Source organism: Cyprinodon tularosa, unplaced genomic scaffold (genome assembly GCF_016077235.1).
Source record: "Cyprinodon tularosa strain WSP-4 unplaced genomic scaffold, ASM1607723v1 ctg953, whole genome shotgun sequence".
NCBI classification, from domain to species: Eukaryota; Metazoa; Chordata; class Actinopteri; order Cyprinodontiformes; family Cyprinodontidae; genus Cyprinodon; species Cyprinodon tularosa.
In genome coordinates this window covers 73,455-95,531 of record NW_024039733.1, presented here as the reverse complement: position 1 = coordinate 95,531, position 22,077 = coordinate 73,455, and the positions used below count along the sequence as shown (strand labels likewise).

The 22,077-nt window shown below is 43.2% G+C and overlaps 1 protein-coding gene across 2 annotated transcripts in view; it reads right to left on the bottom strand.

Moving 5' to 3' along the window:
- The window catches only part of LOC119776737 (collagen alpha-1(XX) chain), a 76,186-nt gene extending 55,866 nt beyond the window's left edge, over nucleotides 1-20,320 (bottom strand). The window contains exons 1-7 of one of the 2 annotated variants that reach the window (XM_038275324.1): nucleotides 20,186-20,320; nucleotides 20,046-20,115; nucleotides 15,706-15,817; nucleotides 14,898-15,002; nucleotides 9,263-9,406; nucleotides 6,801-6,977; nucleotides 888-1,022 (exon numbers count right to left, since the gene is read on the bottom strand). In XM_038275324.1, the coding sequence (XP_038131252.1) occupies nucleotides 888-1,022; nucleotides 6,801-6,977; nucleotides 9,263-9,406; nucleotides 14,898-15,002; nucleotides 15,706-15,808 (664 nt within the window). In that variant the 5' untranslated portion in view covers nucleotides 15,809-15,817; nucleotides 20,046-20,115; nucleotides 20,186-20,320. Of the gene's footprint in view, nucleotides 1-887; nucleotides 1,023-6,800; nucleotides 6,978-9,262; nucleotides 9,407-14,897; nucleotides 15,003-15,705; nucleotides 15,818-20,045 lie in introns of both variants that reach the window. The other variant, XM_038275325.1, reaches the window with a different exon arrangement.
- Nucleotides 20,321-22,077: the final 1,757 nt, after the last annotated feature.

Genomic DNA, 22,077 nt, shown 5'->3' with positions numbered 1-22,077 from the left:
GAGAACTAATCTGATGTTTGACGGAAACATGTTCATTGGTCTGTCTCTCACAAAAAGCTAGATATCTGAGCTCCACAGCATCTACACACCTAGTCCTAAGGTTCTTTGATGAGCCATGGATACCTGCAGCTCCTCCAGAGCTCTGCCAGCGGCTGTCTGTATAGGATCAGCTTCACTCTCCTTATCTTCAGATTAAACAGCCTGGGAAGCTGTTTTAAACCCAAACTTCTCCAATAAAGTTTTCTAGAGACCTTCTGAGGTCTCCAGAGGATGGATGGAGTCGATATCCAGAGCTGGACTACCTACTAATCAGATGCTAACTTCATTGTATATGATTGTACTTAAGGGGTGGGATGTAAAGGCACTCTACACTATTAATATTTCTATTTTTACAAAAATTAAAAACCAAGAACTCATTTTATTCTCCCTTTTATGCTCCATTGTGTCAGTCGACCATATAAAATATCTCTAAGCTTGAAGCTGAAAGTCCTAAACTGTGAAAAAGAAGAGAGAAGGCAGAGTAAACATCTGTTAAAGGGACGCATCCATAAACCTGAGATGCTTCCATGCATGAAGCTCCCAGATCCTCCTTAGGTCAGGGAGGGAGGAGACGACACACGTGGCCTGCAGCTCCAAAGGGGGGCCTGTCATTTCCCTGCCTGTGAACACCATCATCATGCAGCAAACCAGCACTTACTGCTGCAAAACATCATGTTCCTTTGGCTTATTATAGAGCTGAAGAAAAACGCCAACTTCCTGCATGGAAACACTTTTCTTTGTCGGGGTTTGATTTTGTTTTGCTGGTTTTTTTAATCAGAAAAGAAGCTGCAAAATTCTGTAAACATTTGAAATGTAAGTCTTCCTCATTTCTCCAGCTGCTGTTTTACCCTGTTTCCTCCCCTGCTCCTCCTTGTCCTCCAGCGTGGAACGATGCCGCTCTTTCTTCCTCTTCCTCTTCTCTCTGGTGCCTTTCTCTGGGGGCTCATCAGGTTGTTCGGGAGGGGTTTCTGTTGCTGAGGGCTCTGGGGACCAGAGGCAGAGATAAAAACAGGGGTGGGGTCAAAGTAAGATTAGCTAAAGCTGCTTGCAGGTCAGAATATGAAAGGAAAAAGTGAAAAAAGGCTTTACTTTGCTGTTATTAAATAAACAATCTATCTTAGATAAGCAGCAGTTATGGCGTACTTACCCACAGAAAAAACAAACATTCTCTGTTTTATCGTTTGAATCTTTTTTCTGCTACTTGCTGCAGTTTTTACCAAACGTCCATCAGATCACATTCACTGATGTCAGCCCAAACTGGAAAAGAAACGTTGGTTACAAACCCGACTTTGTAACCCAGCTGATTGGTGACGACCGTTTAGTTTTTTAACCTAAAGGTTTTTTAAAGTATTGATTTTTAAAGGAATATAAATGTAGCAGTTTAAACCAGTTTAAAAAAACCCACTATTTTAAAGGAAAAGTCGCTCAAGTTTAAACTCCTGAAAGTTCTTTAAATGTGAAATTATTCCATCCTGTTCAATAAATGATCAGTGTTTTTAATTCAGAGTAATTTTCATGTGAATGTGCTTTACTGGAGGCATCCATGTTTGGTTTTGGTTTTTTTTTTTCTTTTTTTATTTAAATGCAAAATGTTTAGATATTTTTTTACAGTTCTGATTACCTCTATTTCTTTTTTTAGTTTTTAATCCTTTGTTAGTAAACTTAGGTGTTTTGGGTATGAAGGCTGTTCAGGTCTGAGACTGAGCGTGGTACAAAAATATTATCCTTCAAAGGGACTAAATAAACACTTTTTAAGATGAAGGCTCGGTGTATCCTGATAATTCAATTATGAACATATTAGTTGGTTGTGTTTTTTTAATAGACGCATTGCATCACTGGACCCCTTTAAAGGAAAAGTTGCTCATATTCAGAATTCAAACTTCTGAAAGTTCTTTAAATCTGAAATGATTCCATCCTGTTCAATAAATGATCAGTGTTTTTAATTCAGAGTAATTTTCATGTGAATGTGCTTTACTGGAGGCATCCATGTTTGTCAAAGAACACTACTGCCACCTACTGGTTAGTGACGTCACGGTGCGGTATCGGCTGTTGATCAAGTCCCAGTGCTGTATCTGGTGTTTGTCACAACGCGCTATTATCCAAGTCATCTTGAAAACATTCTTCTTCCAAATGTTGGCTACATATTACGGGTTTTTTCTCTGGCCAGAAGTTCGATGGCAAATCCTCCCTCTTCAAGTTGGCGATCCAACGACCAACCCGTCCGTGGAGGATCAGGAATCAGAAAGGTGGAATAACTCTTTTTTTCACTTTTACCCGATGTATTCCAGCATCCAGCTGCCATGCACGTGGGCATTGTCAGTTTCACTATAGCTCTGGTGAATTTCAATGGTGAAGTCCTCTGGAAATCTTCAATAATTGTTGTTGATTGCAGATGTGTCTAGTAGTTCCCATTGATTTAGCTTGGAAAGCGGGGAGAATGGCGCTAGGCTTACCGCACCGTGACGTCACTGCTGGAAGATGGCAGGAGGGAGGGGCTACTTATTAGTTTTAGGTATAACTAATGATCCATTGATTATTTCTTGCTGACTGAGCAGAGACTCAATAGATGTATAAAAATAAAGTGAATTCTGAATAAAACGAGCCCTTTATAAGAAGTTTTTGGGAATAAGAAAGTATTTATAAGACCAAACTGTGAGGAGAATAATAAACTCTACCTGAAACAGTTTGGTTTGGATTAATTCATTTCTCCAAAGCTTACAGAACATGACTCAGCAGTTTCTCCCTGAGCTTTCAGCAGTAATTACTTTGAGATCAGAGAGATAATCTGGTCCTGCTTTATAATTAAATATTCCTTTGTTTTACCTGGAGATTTTAGACGTTACTGAGACTAACAAAGGGCGTCGGTCAGTAGTTAATAAATGCAAAAATTATCTAGAAATAAGTCAATATTTCTTAAATTAACTGTATTTACTCCTAATTAAAGCAAATAAAGACGATTTGCCAATGGAATGAGTGTTTTTACTCTTAATATAAGAGAATTAAATAATATGCACTCGAAATAAGTTAATAAAATAGTTTTTTCTCATTAGCAAAGTGACCGACAAAATGCACTTATTTTAAGAAGAAATGACTGATATAGACTTTAGTTATTTCCAGTGTGTGTGTGTGTGTGTGTGTGTGTGTGGATGAACTGATTTGTTTTTTGATGAAGAGGCCAACCTGCCTCAGCATCTTAACCATCATCCAGACAGCCTCTGTACAAAACAGCAGCAGATTAGGTGGAGACTGATTGATTGACTTTATTAATCTCCCAGGGGAGAAATGTTCTCGTTATATCAGCTCAAATAGCCAATGAAAAAGGTGACAAAGAAAACGGTGCATGGGATAAATGCACTATGTATAATGTTTCCACATATGACAGCTGGAGTCTAAAAAATGTTTTAATAATAGGATAATTATAGAGGGTTATTGCACTGGAAAAATTATCTAAAAATAAGTAAAAATTTCTTAAATTGAGTGTATTTACCCTTAATTTGAGTAGATAAATGAGGTGGTTTGCCAATGGAATTAATATTTTTACTCTTAAAATAAGATAATTAGATAAAATGCACTTGAAATGAGGCAATGCATGTGTGTTTTCTTATTTTAAACGTAGATTTTCTTGGTCTATTGGCAAAATGTCACTTTTACCTCCTCAATCCAAGAGCAAATGCACTTATTTTAAGAAAAAATTACTTATCTAGATTTTGATTTTTCCAGTGTGCACGGGGTTTTTACATGGGTATTTATATAGATGGATATTTATAGATATAGTTATTGCACTGGTTATTAAATATAAGGAAATAGGTTATTAAACAGTAATTGCACTTTATACAAAGAGACTGAACATCACACAGGGGGTCATCCAGAGAGGTTAGTAGCTGAGGACGTCGCAGAACTCATCATCCTCAGCAGCCTTGGGGGGTGCCGTCCCATGTTAAGTCAGACCAGCATAGATATAGTCAATACAGATGCACAAGATGTCAGATTTGTTTATCTCTTTAGTTTTGGATGAAAAATAGACTTTAAACCCCTTCAACTGGCGCGCATCGCTTTAGTCATATACAAAAAATAAACATTTACGCTTCAGAAAACACCAAAAAGTAAGTAATTAAATAGTTTTTTTGTACATGACTAAAGGGAGACCCGCCCGTCGAAGTAGTTTAAAGTGTGTTTTTCATACAAAACTAAAGGGATAAAGTAAAGCAGTGGTGGGCAATACCTTTGGTCCAACAGTAATTAGATGACTGAGGATGAATCGGATGAATCCGACCTGGACGTTCAGACGCAGGTCACATTTGAAAAGATCAGATTCGTATCGGATTCAGGACCACAGAGCCAAGCGGAAAAAATGGGATCTGTGTTGTTCAGACTGCCATGAAAAGATCAGATCCAGGTCGCATGTAGGCAGGAAAATCGGATCTGGGTCACTTCAGGCTGCGATGTGAACGTAGCCTGACAGCTGCAGGATAAAGGATCTCAGGAACAGCAATTGCCCACCCATGAACTAAAGGGATAAACGCTATTGACTATGGCTATGCTGGTCTGACAGAGGCTTTCCTCTGTTTCAGACATCCAACAGCATCCTTTTTCAGGTGGTAAGTGGGGCCTTTGGGGGGTCTGGTGAACGTTTTAATGTGAGAGCATGCAGCTGCAGCCCAGAGGGAGGAGAAACATCTAACCCCCACCAACAGAAGGTCCTGCTGTCTTTCACTGATGTCCCATTGTTTAAACAGAAAAGCTGTGACTCCTCTAACATTAATAACGTCCTTTATTAAAAGTCTGACCGGATGCTGAGGCTGTGCTACTTTATTAGGTTCCGCTTCTTCTGACAGCTTTATGACAACAAACCCCCCCAGGAAAAATGAAAAGAACTGTTTCCTGTAGTTACCAGCAGTAGAGGCGGTGCAATAACGAGTAAAGATTGGGGTATTTACCCTTTGAATAGGTAAATACATGGGCGTAGGTTTGCATAGGGACCATAGGGACATGTCCCTACCAAAATTTTGGAAGGACCTATTTGTCCCTACCAATAATTGGATGTGAACAACATGTTTATAATTTACTATACAGCAGCCGCTTCTTTTCCTCTCTCAGCTTCTCTGCCTGGTAGCTGCAGCTGCCTGCTCTTTCCTGTCCCTTTCACATAGCAGCGCATCAACTGTGCTGCGCGGTTTAACTCTCTGATTATTCTGCCTTAAGTTCCGCCTTCTCTCTTTCTGATTGCGTGTTTTCTAGTCTGTAGAAAACACCCGCGCGCGCGCACATACAGACGCTAAAGACGCTAAAATAAATTAATATTGGGCTACGAAACTAGTCCGAATTAAAAAAAATATATTATCTACGCTAAAACAGGCGAAAGCTTCTGATTGGAGTTCTGTAAAGAAGCAGGAGAGAGTTTTATTGATTTGTGGAACTTGAGAAATGTAAGTTAACAACGTTATGATTTATTTTATTTTATCTTTTAATCAGATAGCCAAAGGCTCCTTAAAGAAGATCTTTTATGAAATGAAACCAGGTGAAACAGAAACGTTTAAACGTTTCCTTTGGAGGAGTTCTGGATGGAGAATATTGACAGACAAAAACTTTTTTTTTACTTCTTAAATGCTAAATGTTTACATATTTTTTACAATCTTGGTATAATTCCTGCTCTAAGTGGGTCGCTCTGTCGGCTAAAGGCACATTTTAGTGGCCCTATACTCCAGTTTACGATTAATCAATTACTAAATTAGTTCACGATTATTTAAATAATTTGTTAATATGATTAATTGTTTCAGCCATAGATAAAATACATGGAATTAGCTACAGAGTAACTACAGCCCACTTCTAATATTAATATTTTAAATGCTCAGTGTCAGTTCCTCTTCTAGTTCCAGTTCACATGTAAATACAATACATTTATTTTCCATCCCTTGAATGTATTATTATTATTTTTTTTGTATTATTTTGCATGATCCAGAGAGAGCATATTAGATAAAAAAATAAAATAAGAGTGGGTTTTTTACCTCTGCGCAATTCTCTATCTTCAGAAGAAAACACAGGATAAATCCACATATAATAGACTATATTTGGTTAAACAGACACTGTCTTAGTAGCAGGTAAATTTAAATGCAATCCTTTTCAAAGTGGAAAAAGTCCTAATTCCACATTCATCAGAGCCAGTGATGCTTTAAATATTGATAAACAGCATCTAGTGCATGTAGTGCTTATAAGATTTGTATTAATGTAGCAAGAAATGCTGCTGTTCTCTTTAAACAAAATGAGCCCTGAAGCTCACATTAAGCATAAAAAAGATCATGCATATTTTTTGCAAAGGACCAATGAAACTGAAGAATAGTGTCCCTACCAAAGTTGAAATCAAACCTACGCCCTTGGGTAAATAAGATGATTTGCCAATGGAATGAGCATTTTTACTCATAAAATAAGATAATTAGATAATATGCACTTGAAATAAGAGGCTGCAATTGTTTTTTTCTTATTGTAAATGTAAATTGTTGTGCTCCATTTGCAGTGTCTTACTCACCTCCTCCATAAAAGAAAACAAAACGTATTTTAAGAAAAAATGACTGACTTAGATTTACATTTTTGTGGTGAGGTTCCATTTTCTGAGTTTTCGTTGAAACACCTCCTGCAGCCTGATGCAGAAGTTGTCCTAAAACTTTTGCCTTGTGTCTAGTTTTGTCAGTTACTCGACTTTCAGACTGACAGGCGGTCTCTGTAGAACCAGTGAAGCAACCCTAACCCAAACCAGCATCCAGTACCTGCAGTCGTGGCGGCAGCAGTGGAGACAGGCGGGTCTGGGAACAGAACCGTTGGTGGGTTCAGTAGAACCGCCGTCGCTTCATCCAGGTCCCCGGAACCTGACCCCACTGGGATCAGATTCCTCCGGTTGTCACGGCTACCGCTGCGGATCACCTCCTCCTCTCGGAGACCCTCCACTGGAAAACAAAATGCTGGGAGTGATCATCCTTCAGGACGTTCTCAGGTTCTGACAGGTAGAAACTGTTCTGAAGTCTTTATAATTATTTTAACCATAATCTTCACTGCTTTGTAAAGTATCATGGTCAGGATAATCCAATGATTATCATTCACCTGCACCAGCAGAGCTGTTTAAAAGCAGAGTGAAAAGAATAGCGGTGATGCAGCGATCTGCAATTTTACGACATGCTGGGACAGAACTGTGGTCCATTCAGACTGAGAGACAGTTTAAACCAAACAGGACATTTAAAGACCGTCGCAGTTTTATCCTTTCAAGAAACAGGCTGGATTAAAAAAGCAGCGGAGGCTTCAGGAAACCCCTGATCTGAGGTTTGGTTTGTTCTATAAGGTGGTTCACCGCTGTACTAGCACCCAGGGGCGGATTTAGGAAATATGGGGCCCTAGGCAAAGACAGGCAGGGGGCCCTCTGATCTGAGAAGGCAACCCATCAAACAGCCCCATTCTCCAGATGTAGAAATGTTAATAGAATAGACATCCATTATCTGTTCTAGGTTGTGTCCCTCTCTTCTTGTCCCTTTTCTTCTTGTTTTCCTCTCTATGTTTTGTACTCAGCTGACTTTTCATGCTGTCTCTAAAGGAATGAAAGATTTTTTCCAAGCACTAAGCTCACTTAGCTGATTGCTCCTTCCTGTGTTTCCAAAAAGGCCAAAGTAAATAACCCAGTCCTTCTTTTCACTGTAGACAAGCCATGATCTGCTTATCTGTTCTCCATGTTTCATTTGGATGAAATAATAGCTGCATGAATCATGACAGCAGACAAGATAGAGGAGAGCAGGAGGCGGGGTTACCAATCTACTTGCTCTGGAGAGCAGAGTTCGCTGCTTTTAGATGTTGTCTCCAAAGTCTCCAGTAGCAGAAAAAAGTCTCTAGATTTGGCGCTAGGAGCTTTTTAGAAATCAAAGTGCTAGAGGGGTCTGAAAAGTGGCTAAATATAGCGACTAAAGCGCTAAGTTGGCAACACTGCTCTTTGCATGGCTTGTTTTCAAATGGTTTGCTGCTGTCTGTTTGGACCTTTCTGAACATGTGCAGCAAATGGACTGATCCAATATGGTGGACACTGAAGGGGGGGGCTGAGACACACTTAATATTATCAGCGTTCTGATGGCATTTTAGCCAAAGGATTTCATCAAAAACATAATTAATGTGCACAGATAAGGAATAACTGTATTAACATTACATGGAAACAGAGTTTTATGGGGCCGCCAGTAACTAGGGGCCCATCCATCCCAACCATAGTTCCACTGATATTATCCATGATCAGAACAACAGGGATGATGGAAAAAACATAATTTTAAGTCAAGACTAATTGGAATCTCTATGAACTAAAGAGTAAAATCAGTCCAGGAAGTTTGGTTGGTGCTTCTAGTATTAAACCGATGGCTTCATTCATCAATGAAATACTCATTATTTTCAATAGAAGTTCTGGGGAACAGAAATCTTTAAGCAAACCTGAACGTCAAACATAAAAAAAAATAATTTTTGTCCTAAATTACAACAGATTTATTTTCTGTAATTAAATTATGCAAAAAAGGCAAATGTCTGGTGTTTTCTCAGACAGAGCTCACAACAATCAACAGAGGTTGAGATGTTACAACGTAGGAGCTTCCTAAAGAGAGGAATCCAGAGCAGCCTGGGCTTGGAGTGGGAAGAGGCCCTGAGGGGCAGATTCCCAGACTGCCATCCTATCCATGTCAGGCTGTTTGCTTTCTGATGTGCCTGGACACGCTCAGCTCTGCACAAACCTACCGTCACCTTGCATGTTTTCCAGCTAGCTGTAGGGTCTACTGAGCCCCGGGACAGGAACACATCCCATTGACTGGAAATATGAAATGTCAGGAGGACACCAGCTGACAGGTTCCTCTGACTTCACCTCAGACGTTTCCATCACACATAATCCTCCGTTCTCCAGATCCTAAACTGATTCTCAAACTGTTGAGGCAAAAGACTATCGTAAGAACTGAGCCTGGGTTGGGCTGGACACAGAGACTAAATGGATGAAGAGCAGCTTTACGCCCAGGTTAGATGGTGTGTCTGTAATGCAGAGGTTTGTCTGCAGTCAGGTTACTGACACCGATTATCAGAAAGACAAACTTTCTTCCAAACCTGCCTGCAGAGCCTTAACCTGCAGACTGCCTGACAGCTTTAGGGAATGACCTGCAGAGCCTGGATAAAGAACCCAACCTAAATCTGCATCCACATCTGTTGTTGATGCTGAGCTTCTTACAGGTGAATCTTCTTTTTGCCAGAAGCTTCTCTGTGGTCCCGTTCAGGACGAAGACTTGGAGCGAGTATTCCTGGCTGGAGTCCAGTCCTGCCACGGTGGCCCGGCCCCTGGTGGTGGTCAGCATTAGCTCTGGCTGCTGCTCTTCTAGGAAGGAAAACAATGATGCATTATCCTCCCAGAGCTTCTTCACGTCTCACTTCCTGTTCATGTGCTTCACTCTATGCTGCAAGATCTGCTGTCTAGATCTTACCTGGAGATCTAACCCCAAAAGTATTGATACTTTACAGTCTAAAAACCAGACACGTCCATGTAAACTAACAGCTCTAAATGTGACAGACCGAACGGTAAATGGTTTAAACTGGGCTCTGAGCTCCTGGAAGGCTCCGCTTCCTCCTCCACCAAATGGACCACAGACCTTCAGCTCGTGCTACAAGCTAAGGTCTGTAGCTCAGTGTGAGGCTGTTACTCTGCACCGCTGATAGAAACATGTCTTTAACTGCAGCATCAGGTGGTTCTAGATAATCAGGAGGAAGTAAATAGGATTTATAGATGTTAAAAATAATCCAACTGAAATCTGTGACCATCCCCTCCAGTAAACACTTTAAAGCTTCTGACTCCAAACTGGTATAAACTTCAGTTTTTACACTAATCTTACGTCAGAACATTTTTTATAGTGCAGCACTTAAAATGATAACAGAGCTTTCATGTGATTACATGAAGATTCAGCTCAGATTAACATATTTTCTTGTCATTCCCTCCACTGTGATTACAAATAAATAAACCCAAAATCATTTAACATTTCTCTAACCTCCCCCTTACTCTTCACACAGAGCTGCAGCAAACAGGATTTTCTGACAAATCAAATCTAAATACGCTCTAATTGAGCACTGCAGAAAGCCAGAGTAGGGGTCATGGAGTTCACCAATCTTTGTAGCAACATGCAGAATTCACTGTTTCCTCAACCTCAAACCTGCCAGGTGTTATTATCATCATCAACACCTTTTAAATTCTCCTTTACGAGTCAGTGACCATTTCTGGAGTAAAGGTTTTTAAAGCTGAGGTTATGGAGGGAAGCAAAGAGATCCAAACACCTAAAACCACTAAAACAGTATTCAGAGATCCTGAATCTTTCACATGTTTTATAATGTAACCAAAAGCGTTAGAGTCAGTTTTGGTTTTGATTAACACAGAGTGGTATGTATCTTTGAAGAGGAGGACCTGCTGGACCTGGTCATAAAGCCATAACCCAACTGGACCTGGTCATAAAGCCATGACCCAACTGGACCTGGTCATAAAGCCATGACCCAACTGGACCTGGTCATAAAGCCATGACCCAGCTGGACCTGGTCATAAAGCCATGACCCAGCTGGACCTGGTCATAAAGCCATGACCCAACTGGACCTGGTCATAAAGCCATGACCCAGCTGGACCTGGTCATAAAGCCATGACCCAACTGGACCTGGTCATAAAGCCATGACCCAGCTGGACCTGGTCATAAAGCCATGACCCAACTGGACCTGGTCATAAAGCCATGACCCAACTGGACCTGGTCATAAAGCCATGACCCAGCTGGACCTGGTCATAAAGCCATGACCCAACTGGACCTGGTCATAAAGCCATGCCCAACTGGACCTGGTCATAAAGCCATAACCCAACTGGACCTGGTCATAAAGCCATGCCCAACTGGACCTGGTCATAAAGCCATAACCCAACTGGACCTGGTCATAAAGCCATGACCCAGCTGGACCTGGTCTTAAAGCCATGACCCAACTGGACCTGGTCATAAAGCCATAACCCAACTGGACCTGGTCATAAAGCCATGACCCAGCTGGACCTGGTCATAAAGCCATGACCCAACTGGACCTGGTCATAAAGCCATAACCCACTTGGACCTGGTCATAAAGCCATGACCCAACTGGACCTGATCATAAAGCCATAACCCAATTGGACCTGATCATAAAGCCATGCCCAACTGGACCTGGTCATAAAGCCATGACCCAGCTGGACCTGGTCATAAAGCCATGACCCAACTGGACCTGGTCATAAAGCCATGCCCAACTGGACCTGGTCATAAAGCCATAACCCAACTGGACCTGGTCATAAAGCCATGACCCAGCTGGACCTGGTCATAAAGCCATGACCCAACTGGACCTGGTCATAAAGCCATAACCCACTTGGACCTGGTCATAAAGCCATGACCCAACTGGACCTGATCATAAAGCCATAACCCAATTGGACCTGATCATAAAGCCATGACCCAACTGGACCTGATCATAAAGCCATGACCCAACTGGACCTGGTCATAAAGCCATAACCCAACTGGACCTGGTCATAAAGCCATGACCCAACTGGACCTGGTCATAAAGCCATGACCCAACTGGAACTGGTCATAAAGCCATGACCCAACTGGACCTGGTCATAAAGCCATGACCCAACTGGACCTGGTCATAAAGCCATGACCCAACTGGAACTGGTCATAAAGCCATGACCCAACTGGACCTGGTCATAAAGCCATGACCCAACTGGAACTGGTCATAAAGCCATGACCCAGCTGGACCTGGTCATAAAGCCATAACCCAACTGGACCTGGTCATAAAGCCATGACCCAACTGGACCTGGTCATAAAGCCATAACCCAACTGGACCTGATCATAAAGCCATGACCCAACTGGACCTGGTCATAAAGCCATAACCCACTTGGACCTGGTCATAAAGCTATAACCCAACTGGACCTGATCATAAAGCCATGACCCAACTGGACCTGGTCATAAAGCCATGACCCAACTGGACCTGGTCATAAAGCCATGACCCAGCTGGACCTGGTCATAAAGCCATGACCCAACTGGACCTGGTCATAAAGCCATGACCCAGCTGGACCTGGTCATAAAGCCATGACCCAACTGGACCTGGTCATAAAGCCATGACCCAACTGGACCTGGTCATAAAGCCATAACCCAACTAGACCTGGTCATAAAGCCATGACCCAACTGGACCTGGTCATAAAGCCATGACCCAACTGGAACTGGTCATAAAGCCATAACCCAATTGGACCTGGTCATAAAGCCATGACCCAGCTGGACCTGGTCATAAAGCCATAACCCAACTAGACCTGGTCATAAAGCCATGACCCAACTGGACCTGGTCATAAAGCCATGACCCAACTGGACCTGGTCATAAAGCCATGACCCAGCTGGACCTGATCATAAAGCCATGACCCAACTGGACCTGGTCATAAAGCCATGACCCAACTGGACCTGATCATAAAGCCATGACCCAACTGGACCTGATCATAAAGCCATGACCCAGCTGGACCTGGTCATAAAGCCATGACCCAACTGGACCTGGTCATAAAGCCATGACCCAACTGGACCTGATCATAAAGCCATGACCCAACTGGACCTGATCATAAAGCCATGACCCAGCTGGACCTGGTCATAAAGCCATGACCCAACTGGACCTGGTCATAAAGCCATGACCCAGCTGGACCTGATCATAAAGCCATGACCCAACTGGACCTGGTCATAAAGCCATGACCCAACTGGACCTGGTCATAAAGCCATGACCCAGCTGGACCTGGTCGTAAACCCATGACCCAACTGGACCTGATCATAAAGCCATGACCCAACTGGACCTGGTCATAAAGCCATGACCCAACTGGAACTGGTCATAAAGCCATAACCCAATTGGACCTGGTCATAAAGCCATGACCCAGCTGGACCTGGTCATAAAGCCATAACCCAACTAGACCTGGTCATAAAGCCATGACCCAACTGGACCTGGTCATAAAGCCATGACCCAGCTGGACCTGGTCATAAAGCCATGACCCAACTGGACCTGGTCATAAAGCCATGACCCAGCTGGACCTGATCATAAAGCCATGACCCAACTGGACCTGGTCATAAAGCCATGACCCAACTGGACCTGGTCATAAAGCCATGACCCAACTGGACCTGGTCATAAAGCCATGACCCAGCTGGACCTGATCATAAAGCCATGACCCAACTGGACCTGGTCATAAAGCCATGACCCAACTGGACCTGGTCATAAAGCCATGACCCAACTGGACCTGATCATAAAGCCATGACCCAACTGGACCTGATCATAAAGCCATAACCCAACTGGACCTGATCATAAAGCCATGACCCAACTGGAACTGGTCATAAAGCCATGACCCAGCTGGACCTGGTCATAAAGCCATAACCCAACTGGACCTGGTCATAAAGCCATGACCCAACTGGACCTGGTCATAAAGCCATAACCCAACTGGACCTGATCATAAAGCCATGACCCAACTGGACCTGGTCATAAAGCCATAACCCACTTGGACCTGGTCATAAAGCCATAACCCAACTGGACCTGATCATAAAGCCATGACCCAACTGGAACTGGTCATAAAGCCATGACCCAGCTGGACCTGGTCATAAAGCCATAACCCAACTGGACCTGGTCATAAAGCCATGACCCAACTGGACCTGGTCATAAAGCCATAACCCAACTGGACCTGATCATAAAGCCATGACCCAACTGGACCTGGTCATAAAGCCATAACCCACTTGGACCTGGTCATAAAGCTATAACCCAACTGGACCTGATCATAAAGCCATGACCCAACTGGACCTGGTCATAAAGCCATGACCCAACTGGACCTGGTCATAAAGCCATGACCCAGCTGGACCTGGTCATAAAGCCATGACCCAACTGGACCTGGTCATAAAGCCATGACCCAGCTGGACCTGGTCATAAAGCCATGACCCAACTGGACCTGGTCATAAAGCCATGACCCAGCTGGACCTGGTCGTAAACCCATGACCCAACTGGACCTGATCATAAAGCCATGACCCAACTGGACCTGGTCATAAAGCCATGACCCAACTGGAACTGGTCATAAAGCCATAACCCAATTGGACCTGGTCATAAAGCCATGACCCAGCTGGACCTGGTCATAAAGCCATAACCCAACTAGACCTGGTCATAAAGCCATGACCCAACTGGACCTGGTCATAAAGCCATGACCCAGCTGGACCTGGTCATAAAGCCATGACCCAACTGGACCTGGTCATAAAGCCATGACCCAGCTGGACCTGATCATAAAGCCATGACCCAACTGGACCTGGTCATAAAGCCATGACCCAACTGGACCTGGTCATAAAGCCATGACCCAACTGGACCTGGTCATAAAGCCATGACCCAGCTGGACCTGATCATAAAGCCATGACCCAACTGGACCTGGTCATAAAGCCATGACCCAACTGGACCTGGTCATAAAGCCATGACCCAACTGGACCTGATCATAAAGCCATGACCCAACTGGACCTGATCATAAAGCCATAACCCAACTGGACCTGATCATAAAGCCATGACCCAACTGGACCTGATCATAAAGCCATAACCCAGCAGGCAGAGCATTCTGGGTTGGCAGCCTTGGGCTGCAATTTACTGTCTTCTCCCATGTGCCGGTTAGACCTACAGCTTGATCCCCCCAGCATAAATCAGAACCCCTGCTTTGTGCCAGAAACCTCAAAAATGTGACGAGCTTCAATGATTTTCCAACAAGAAGAACAGAGTTATTCCACATCCACCGTTAGTATCAGAGGTTTCCTTCTCCAGTCCGACACAGCTAAAGAAGATGTTCATACCTGACAAGGTTCTGACCCGAACTTTGTAGCCTTGAACGGGTCCATCGGCCTCCTTCCACTTCATCTGCAGCCGATCTTCAGACAGAACCGTCAGCTTCAGGCGACCTTAGTGGACACAAAGAGACTCTAAGATCAAAGACCAGGAAGCCATCTTGATTGCCTCCTGAACTACTCAAGCCTCTCAAATCATCTGCATAATTTCCAGAAGGGGTTTTCAAACAGGCCATGTCTTTCATGTTGCCATCATCCCGGCCTCTGTCCAGCTGCCCCCCCTCCCCCATCCATCAAAGCCAGTCTTGTCCTCTGGACTGAAGCAGAAACACGAACATGACTCCAGCAGGGTCAAAGAGCATGTCAGAGAGACATCCCTCACGTACAGTGCAACAAAGATGCATATTAAATACAGCAGCTTAATGCCGGCAGAGGAAGAGGACAAAACGGAAATGAGGAAGACGGAGAGCAAACATGAACATGGAGAATCCCACAAGCAGATCTTTGGACCTCCAGCATTCAACAGATCCTTTCTAACTTGGAGGGTAAAGGTTGGTGTGTGTGTTCAGACTGAACTTTGTAGTGAAAGGGTTAAAGTTTCAAAGAGAACCTTCAACAAGAGCAGCGTTTCTAGACGGACGGAAATGCTAAAGAAAGCCTGATCTATGCTCTAATAAAGATCTGTGAAAGCAGCATACTTTGTAAAACACGCGTGTCAATAAGAGTTTCTTTGACAAATTACAACCAAAAGCCTTTAAAAACAAAAATATATCGGAAGGTAAATGGGTACATTTCCAAAAAAGTGTTTAGGAATTACCCTGGCCATGGACTCCAGAGGACAGCAGCAGGAGGACACTGAGCAGCAGACTCAGCTTCAGCCAGAGGGACGACGCTCTGGATGCTTGCAGGTCAGAAGACATGAGTGGAGCCTGAAACAGTAAAGCAACACAGCTTCAGTGCTTAGCTAAAGGAATTCCTGTCCCAGATAGAGGTCTCTGGTCCCATCTACGTTTGTTTATTATTTATTTCGTCCTCATTTTTCTTTTCTTTTATTCTTTTAAGAGCAGACCCCTCATTTCCTTCATGGTCTGGTTCTTGATGCAACACAGCACAACTCAAACAGATTAGCACTTTCTTTGACTCATAAAGTCCTCTGTGGCTCTGGACTGCAGGCAGGACACAGGTGCATTGCAGCTATGGTAAAGGTTCTGGACGGTGTCATGGTAGGACAGCAGGCAGGTCTTTACTGCCACCTTTGCTGACCTTGCAAAGGCCTTTTCTTGTGTCCATCAATAGATCCATCTTAAAAGGCTTTTTGGTATCAATCTGTGCGAAAGCTGTTGTCACTAGTTTGCCTTCTAGCTTTCCAACAAAGTCCAGAAGGTGAAGGTTAAAATGTCACATCAAAGCTACTATATGTCTCTATGATGGGGGGGCCACAGGTCTCCATCCTAGTGCTCACCGTTTTTCTTATTTTTTATTTACCGAATAAACTGGTAGCTCTAGAGTCCACCAATACGCTGATGATACTATCTTATAAGCTGTTGGTCCTTCCTGGCAGCTTTTAGCCTTCAGCTCGGTCTTAAGTTCAGTCCTGAGCTCAAATTTAATCTAAATGCTACAGAAAACTCCAAAACTAAAGGGCGTGCATCGCTTTAGTCATGAACAAAAAAAACTTTTTAATAACTTAGTTATTGGTGTTTTTTGAAGCGTATGGCGATCTGACCTTAAATAGTTTTTTGTACATGAATAAAGGGAAACACACCCGTCGAAATAGATTAAAGGGTGTTTTTCCTGCTAAACTAAAGGGATAAACTAGATCAGCTTCTGCGTATGGTAATCTGATGTTCTGCGCATGCGTATTAACTATGGGTATACTGGTCTGATGGGGTATGCTGGTCTGATGGGGTATGCTGGTCTGATGGGGTATGCTGGTCTGATGGGGTATACTGGTCTGATGAGGTATGCTAGTCTGATGAGGTATGCTAGTCTGATGGGGTATGCTGGTCTGATGAGGTATGCTGGTCTGATGGGGTATGCTGGTCTGATGGAGTATGCTGGTCTGATGGAGTATGCTGGTCTGATGGGGTATGCTGGTCTGACGGGGTATGCTGGTCTGATGAGGTATGCTAGTCTGATGGGGTATGCTGGTCTGATGGAGTATGCTGGTCTGATGGAGTATGCTGGTCTGATGGGGTATGCTGGTCTGACGGGGTATGCTGGTCTGATGAGGTATGCTAGTCTGATGGGGTATGCTGGTCTGATGAGGTATGCTAGTCTGATGGGGTATGCTGGTCTGATGGGGCATGCTGGTCTGATGAGGTATGCTAGTCTGATGGGGTATGCTGGTCTGATGAGGTATGCTAGTCTGAAGGGGTATGCTGGTCTGATGGAGTATGCTGGTCTGATGAGGTATGCTAGTCTGATGGGGTATGCTGGTCTGATGGAGTATGCTGGTCTGATGGGGTATGCTGGTCTGATGGAGTATGCTGGTCTGATGGAGTATGCTGGTCTGATGGGGTATGCTGGTCTGATGGGGTATGCTGGTCTGATGAGGTATGCTAGTCTGATGGGGTATGCTGGTCTGATGGAGTATGCTGGTCTGATGGAGTATGCTGGTCTGATGGGGTATGCTGGTCTGACGGGGTATGCTGGTCTGATGAGGTATGCTAGTCTGATGGGGTATGCTGGTCTGACGGGGTATGCTGGTCTGACAGAACAACGGTTAGGATTATACATGACATTTTTGTTCTGAATGACTCCCAGGTCTGACCTGAAGGTAAAGACGACATAATCCTCCAATGTGGTTAAGAAATTAGAAAATTAATCACCAATGCTTTTGAAATCCTGATGAAGAACTGATCTGGATTGTTTGAAATATTCTGCAGACAAACTTCCTGGAAGCAAAACATGAAAAGGAAAAAAATAAGTCTAGACTTTTTGGGAGCCAATTTTTTTGCCTGATTACCTCCTAAGTGAGGAAAAGCCGTCTGCTTAACTTTTCCCATGAGAACTTTACTTGAAAGGACCCAGACTACAGATTAGACCCTGACACTTCAAACGAATAATGACACGCTGGATGATAAGAGGCCAAGAAGCCTCCAGTCCTCATTAAACATTAAAGCATTAAATGCAGAAAGCCTGTCATGTTTTCTGACCATGAAAATAAGATCCCTTATCTTCATCCAAATAATAATCTATGCAGGTTTTACCTTAACTGGTGTCTTATGGCGTCTTGTCATTAAAATCAGTCAGAACAATGATGCCAAGTTAATCTGCATTTTCTCAGATTTGTGACCAAAGAGGTTCAAAAGTCAACAAAGGTTGGAAATCACTGATCTGCTGCTGGAACAAGTCAATCATCTAAGCTTTAGGTCAACCTGGAGGAACCAATCAGACTCCTCTAGGGCCACCAGGGGTGGATGTAGGAAATCTGGGGCCCTAGGCAAAGACAGGCAGGGGGCCCAGCCCCATTCTCCAGATAGAGAAATGTTAATAGAATAGACATCCATTCTCTGTTCTAGGTTGTGTCCCTCTCTTCTTGTCCCTTTTCTTCTTGTTTTCCTCTCTATGTTTTGTACTCAGCTGACTTTTCATGCTGTCTCTAAAGGAATGAAAGATTTTTTCCAAGCACTAAGCTCACTTAGCTGATTGCTCCTTCCTGTGTTTCCAAAAAGGCCAAAGTAAATAACCCAGTCCTTCTTTTCACTGTAGACAAGCCATGATCTGCTTATCTGTTCTCCATTTTTCATTTGGATGAAATAATAGCTGCATGAATCATGACAGCAGACAAGATAGAGGAGAGCAGGAGGCGGGGTTACCAATCTACTCGCTCTGGAGAGCAGAGTTCGCTGCTTTTAGATGTTGTCTCCAAAGTCTCCAGTAGCAGAAAAAAGTCTCTAGATTTGGCGCTAGGAGCTTTTTAGAAATCAAAGTGCTAGAGGGGTCTGAAAAGTGGCTAAATATAGCGACTAAAGCGCTAAGTTGGCAACACTGCTCTTTGCATGGTTTGTTTTCAAATGGTTTGCTGCTGTCTGTTTGGACCTTTCTGAACATGTGCAGCAAATGGACTGATCCAATATGGTGGACACTGAAGGGGGGGGCTGAGACACACTTAATTTTATCAGCGTTCTGATGGCATTTTAGCAAAAGGATTTTTATCAAAAACATAATTAATGTGCAGAAATAAGGAATAGTTGTATTAACCATACATGGAAACAGAGTGTTATGGGCCCCCAGGAACTTTGGGCCCTAGGCGATTGCCTAGTATTGCCTAATGGTAACCCCCCCCCCCCCTGCTAGCAACCAAAGTTCGACTGATATTATCCATGATCAGAACAAGACTAAGTCAAGACTAATTGGAATCTCTATGAACTGAAGAGTAAAATCAGTCCAGGAAGTTTGGTTGGTGCTTCTAGTATTAAACCGATGGCTTCATTCATCAATGAAATACTCATTATTTTCAATAGAAGTTCTGAGGAACAGAAATCTTTAAGCAAACCTGAAAGTCAAACATAAAAAAAAATCATTTTTGTCCTAAATTACAACATAATTTTTTTTGTCACCATGCCCCCCCTTAGCTCCGCCCCTGGTCACCAAAGGCTTTCTCTAATGAAAGTGCTGTAGTTCTTATAGTGCTGCAGGTGACCTCTCTCCATGGTTAATGTCAGATGTCAGACGGTGTTTGTGATGCAATAAAAACCTCGATGGAATAAAACCCAGGAACCGCCTCTATATTCATTAGGGGTTGATAGGATGGGCTTTTATTTAATGTCATATTAATATGGAGGACTGAATAAAACACTCAAAGATAAACTTTACTTTTAAGTGTACTTTCTGGGTAAATGTGGCTTTTTAAACCTTTAATGCTAAAGAAACATCCTGGTTAGATTTAAAAATATAACAAAAAAATCAAAGAATAAATGTTTAAAATCTCAAAGAAACCGTTTTCCTTATAGGCTAAATATATTTATTTAATCTTAGTTTTAAAAGAGCAAAAGACAAACGTGTCCTTAGCTAAAGATCAGCTCAATGTTTTTAACAAATAGGTTTTTTAATAACTTTTCTTTAAAGTTTATATCAGATAAGCAGGCCTAACGGGAGGCTTCAGCTTCAGCCTGGATTAAATGGGATTAAAATGAGATGAGTTGAACTGACCTGAAGCTAAGGCAGGTCTCTCCGGGGTCCGTCCAGATGTTTCCTGCTCTTCAACAGGAGGAGGTTGAAGCTGGAAAAACATAGAGGTGTTCCACCATCTCAGGAGCTGTGGGTTCGAGCAGCAGCCAGGTGTGTCTTACCTTCCAGGTGATCCGCTCAGATGGCAGCGGGAAGCAGCTCTCTTTGTGTGGGACGGTGGAGGAGCTGAGGGCTGCGCTGCTCCATGGGAGGGGCTCTGAGAGGAATGCTGCCTGCTCTCAGTCTGCTTCCTGCTTTAGGTTCCACCTTCATGAAGAGGAGGAGAGTCTGCAGCATTTAGACCCACATGCTGCAGAAAACTGCTAAATCCGCCTGAAAGGAAAAACCCAGAAACAGGAGGAACACAGGCTGGAAAATAAAAACCGTAGAATTATAATAATTTATTAAACATTAATAACAAAAACAATCACAAAACTAAACATATTAACACTAAAAGCTGCTGAGCTCCAGTTTTATTGGCAAAAACTGATTAGAAGTGATGAAAATCATTTTTGATCAAAGGTGAAAAAATCAAATTCCTACTTATAAAATTTAAGGGTAAAATTTATCTCCTCTCAAGCAAAAATAAAATGTGCGATTATTCCTCCACTGACTTCAGATCAGCAGAGTTCATACAGGTGATGAACCACAGCTGACAGGTTAGGCTCAGAAAAATCTATAAACACGGGCAGAACATTAGAATTATAATAATAATAAAAAAAATGCATTTCTGTCTGAATATAAATAAAAATCTACATCTATATTCTACATCTATATAAATGTTGTGTTTATATGTAAATTGTTAATCTATATATGAATCCATATATTGTGTCTAAGTCTAAATATGTATCTAGCAATCTATTCAGTTTATTTCTATAGCTCCAATTCACATCATGTCATCTCAGGTCACTTTCCAGTTCACCAGATCATCCAGTCAGATTGATTCAAAGTTTTCTATCTAAGGAAAACCAGCTGATTGCATCGACTCATTGACTCTTCAGCATTGACTCTTCAGCAATCCCTCACACTAAGCATGCTTGCAGCGACAGTGGAGAGGAAAAACTCCCTTTGAACAGGAAGAAACCTCCAGCAGAACCAGGCTCAGTGTGAGCGGCCATCTGCTGAGGCCCACTGGGGTTCAAGGAGACAGAAGCAGACATAGAAAAAGAAGCATAGATACAAAAGGCAACTGTCAACCAGCTCCACAGGCGGCCCCGTCCAGGAAACACACAGCCAGGCAGACGAGCTCCGAGCCAGCTCCCATGTCAGAGGATGAAGAGAGCACATCCAGTTAGTCACAGTCAGAGAAACAGGACTACACTGGAAAACAGGCCTGTTGGGAGCTGGAGAAGTTCCACCTTCCTCCAGCAGAGTCCGCCGTGGATCCTCCTGAGCTGAGCTGCCTTCACACCTGTGACTGATCATCTCATCAGGAGGACCACAGTATTTAAGCTGTCTTCAGACCTTGCCTCGACGCCGCAGTGTTTAATCAGTTTGGTTAGCACCTAAGCCTAGAACCTCCTGAGAACTTTGCTATCTCTGAGTCCAGTTTGGATTCTAACCTTTTGTCTCTGCTTCCAGGTTACCTGTTTTTCACCTGTGAAGCTCTGGAAGAGCTTAACCTGCCGAGCCTGCCCTCTGAGCCAAACCTGAAGACTCTCCTCTGGATTTCCAAGCAGCTCTGGATTTAGAGCTGGAAACTCAAACCAAGGTCAACACCCTCACTAGAAGTAAGACGCTGAAACGGTTATCGGACTCTGCTGAACCAAACCATCTCCGGACCCAACAGTTCCTCTCCCAAAGTCTCTTCTATGCATCTCAAGGTACAAACCAGAAACTCTCAAGATCAATTCCTACCAAGCCAACGCTAACTGAACTGTCTCCCTCACAGACTCCAGTGAACCAGTCCCCAGGCCTGAACCAGCAAACTGTACATTTACTACGTGCTTGTGTTACAATAAACTTGTTAACCTTTCCCCTGAGTCCGTTGTGTTCTGCATCTTGGGCATCTCAG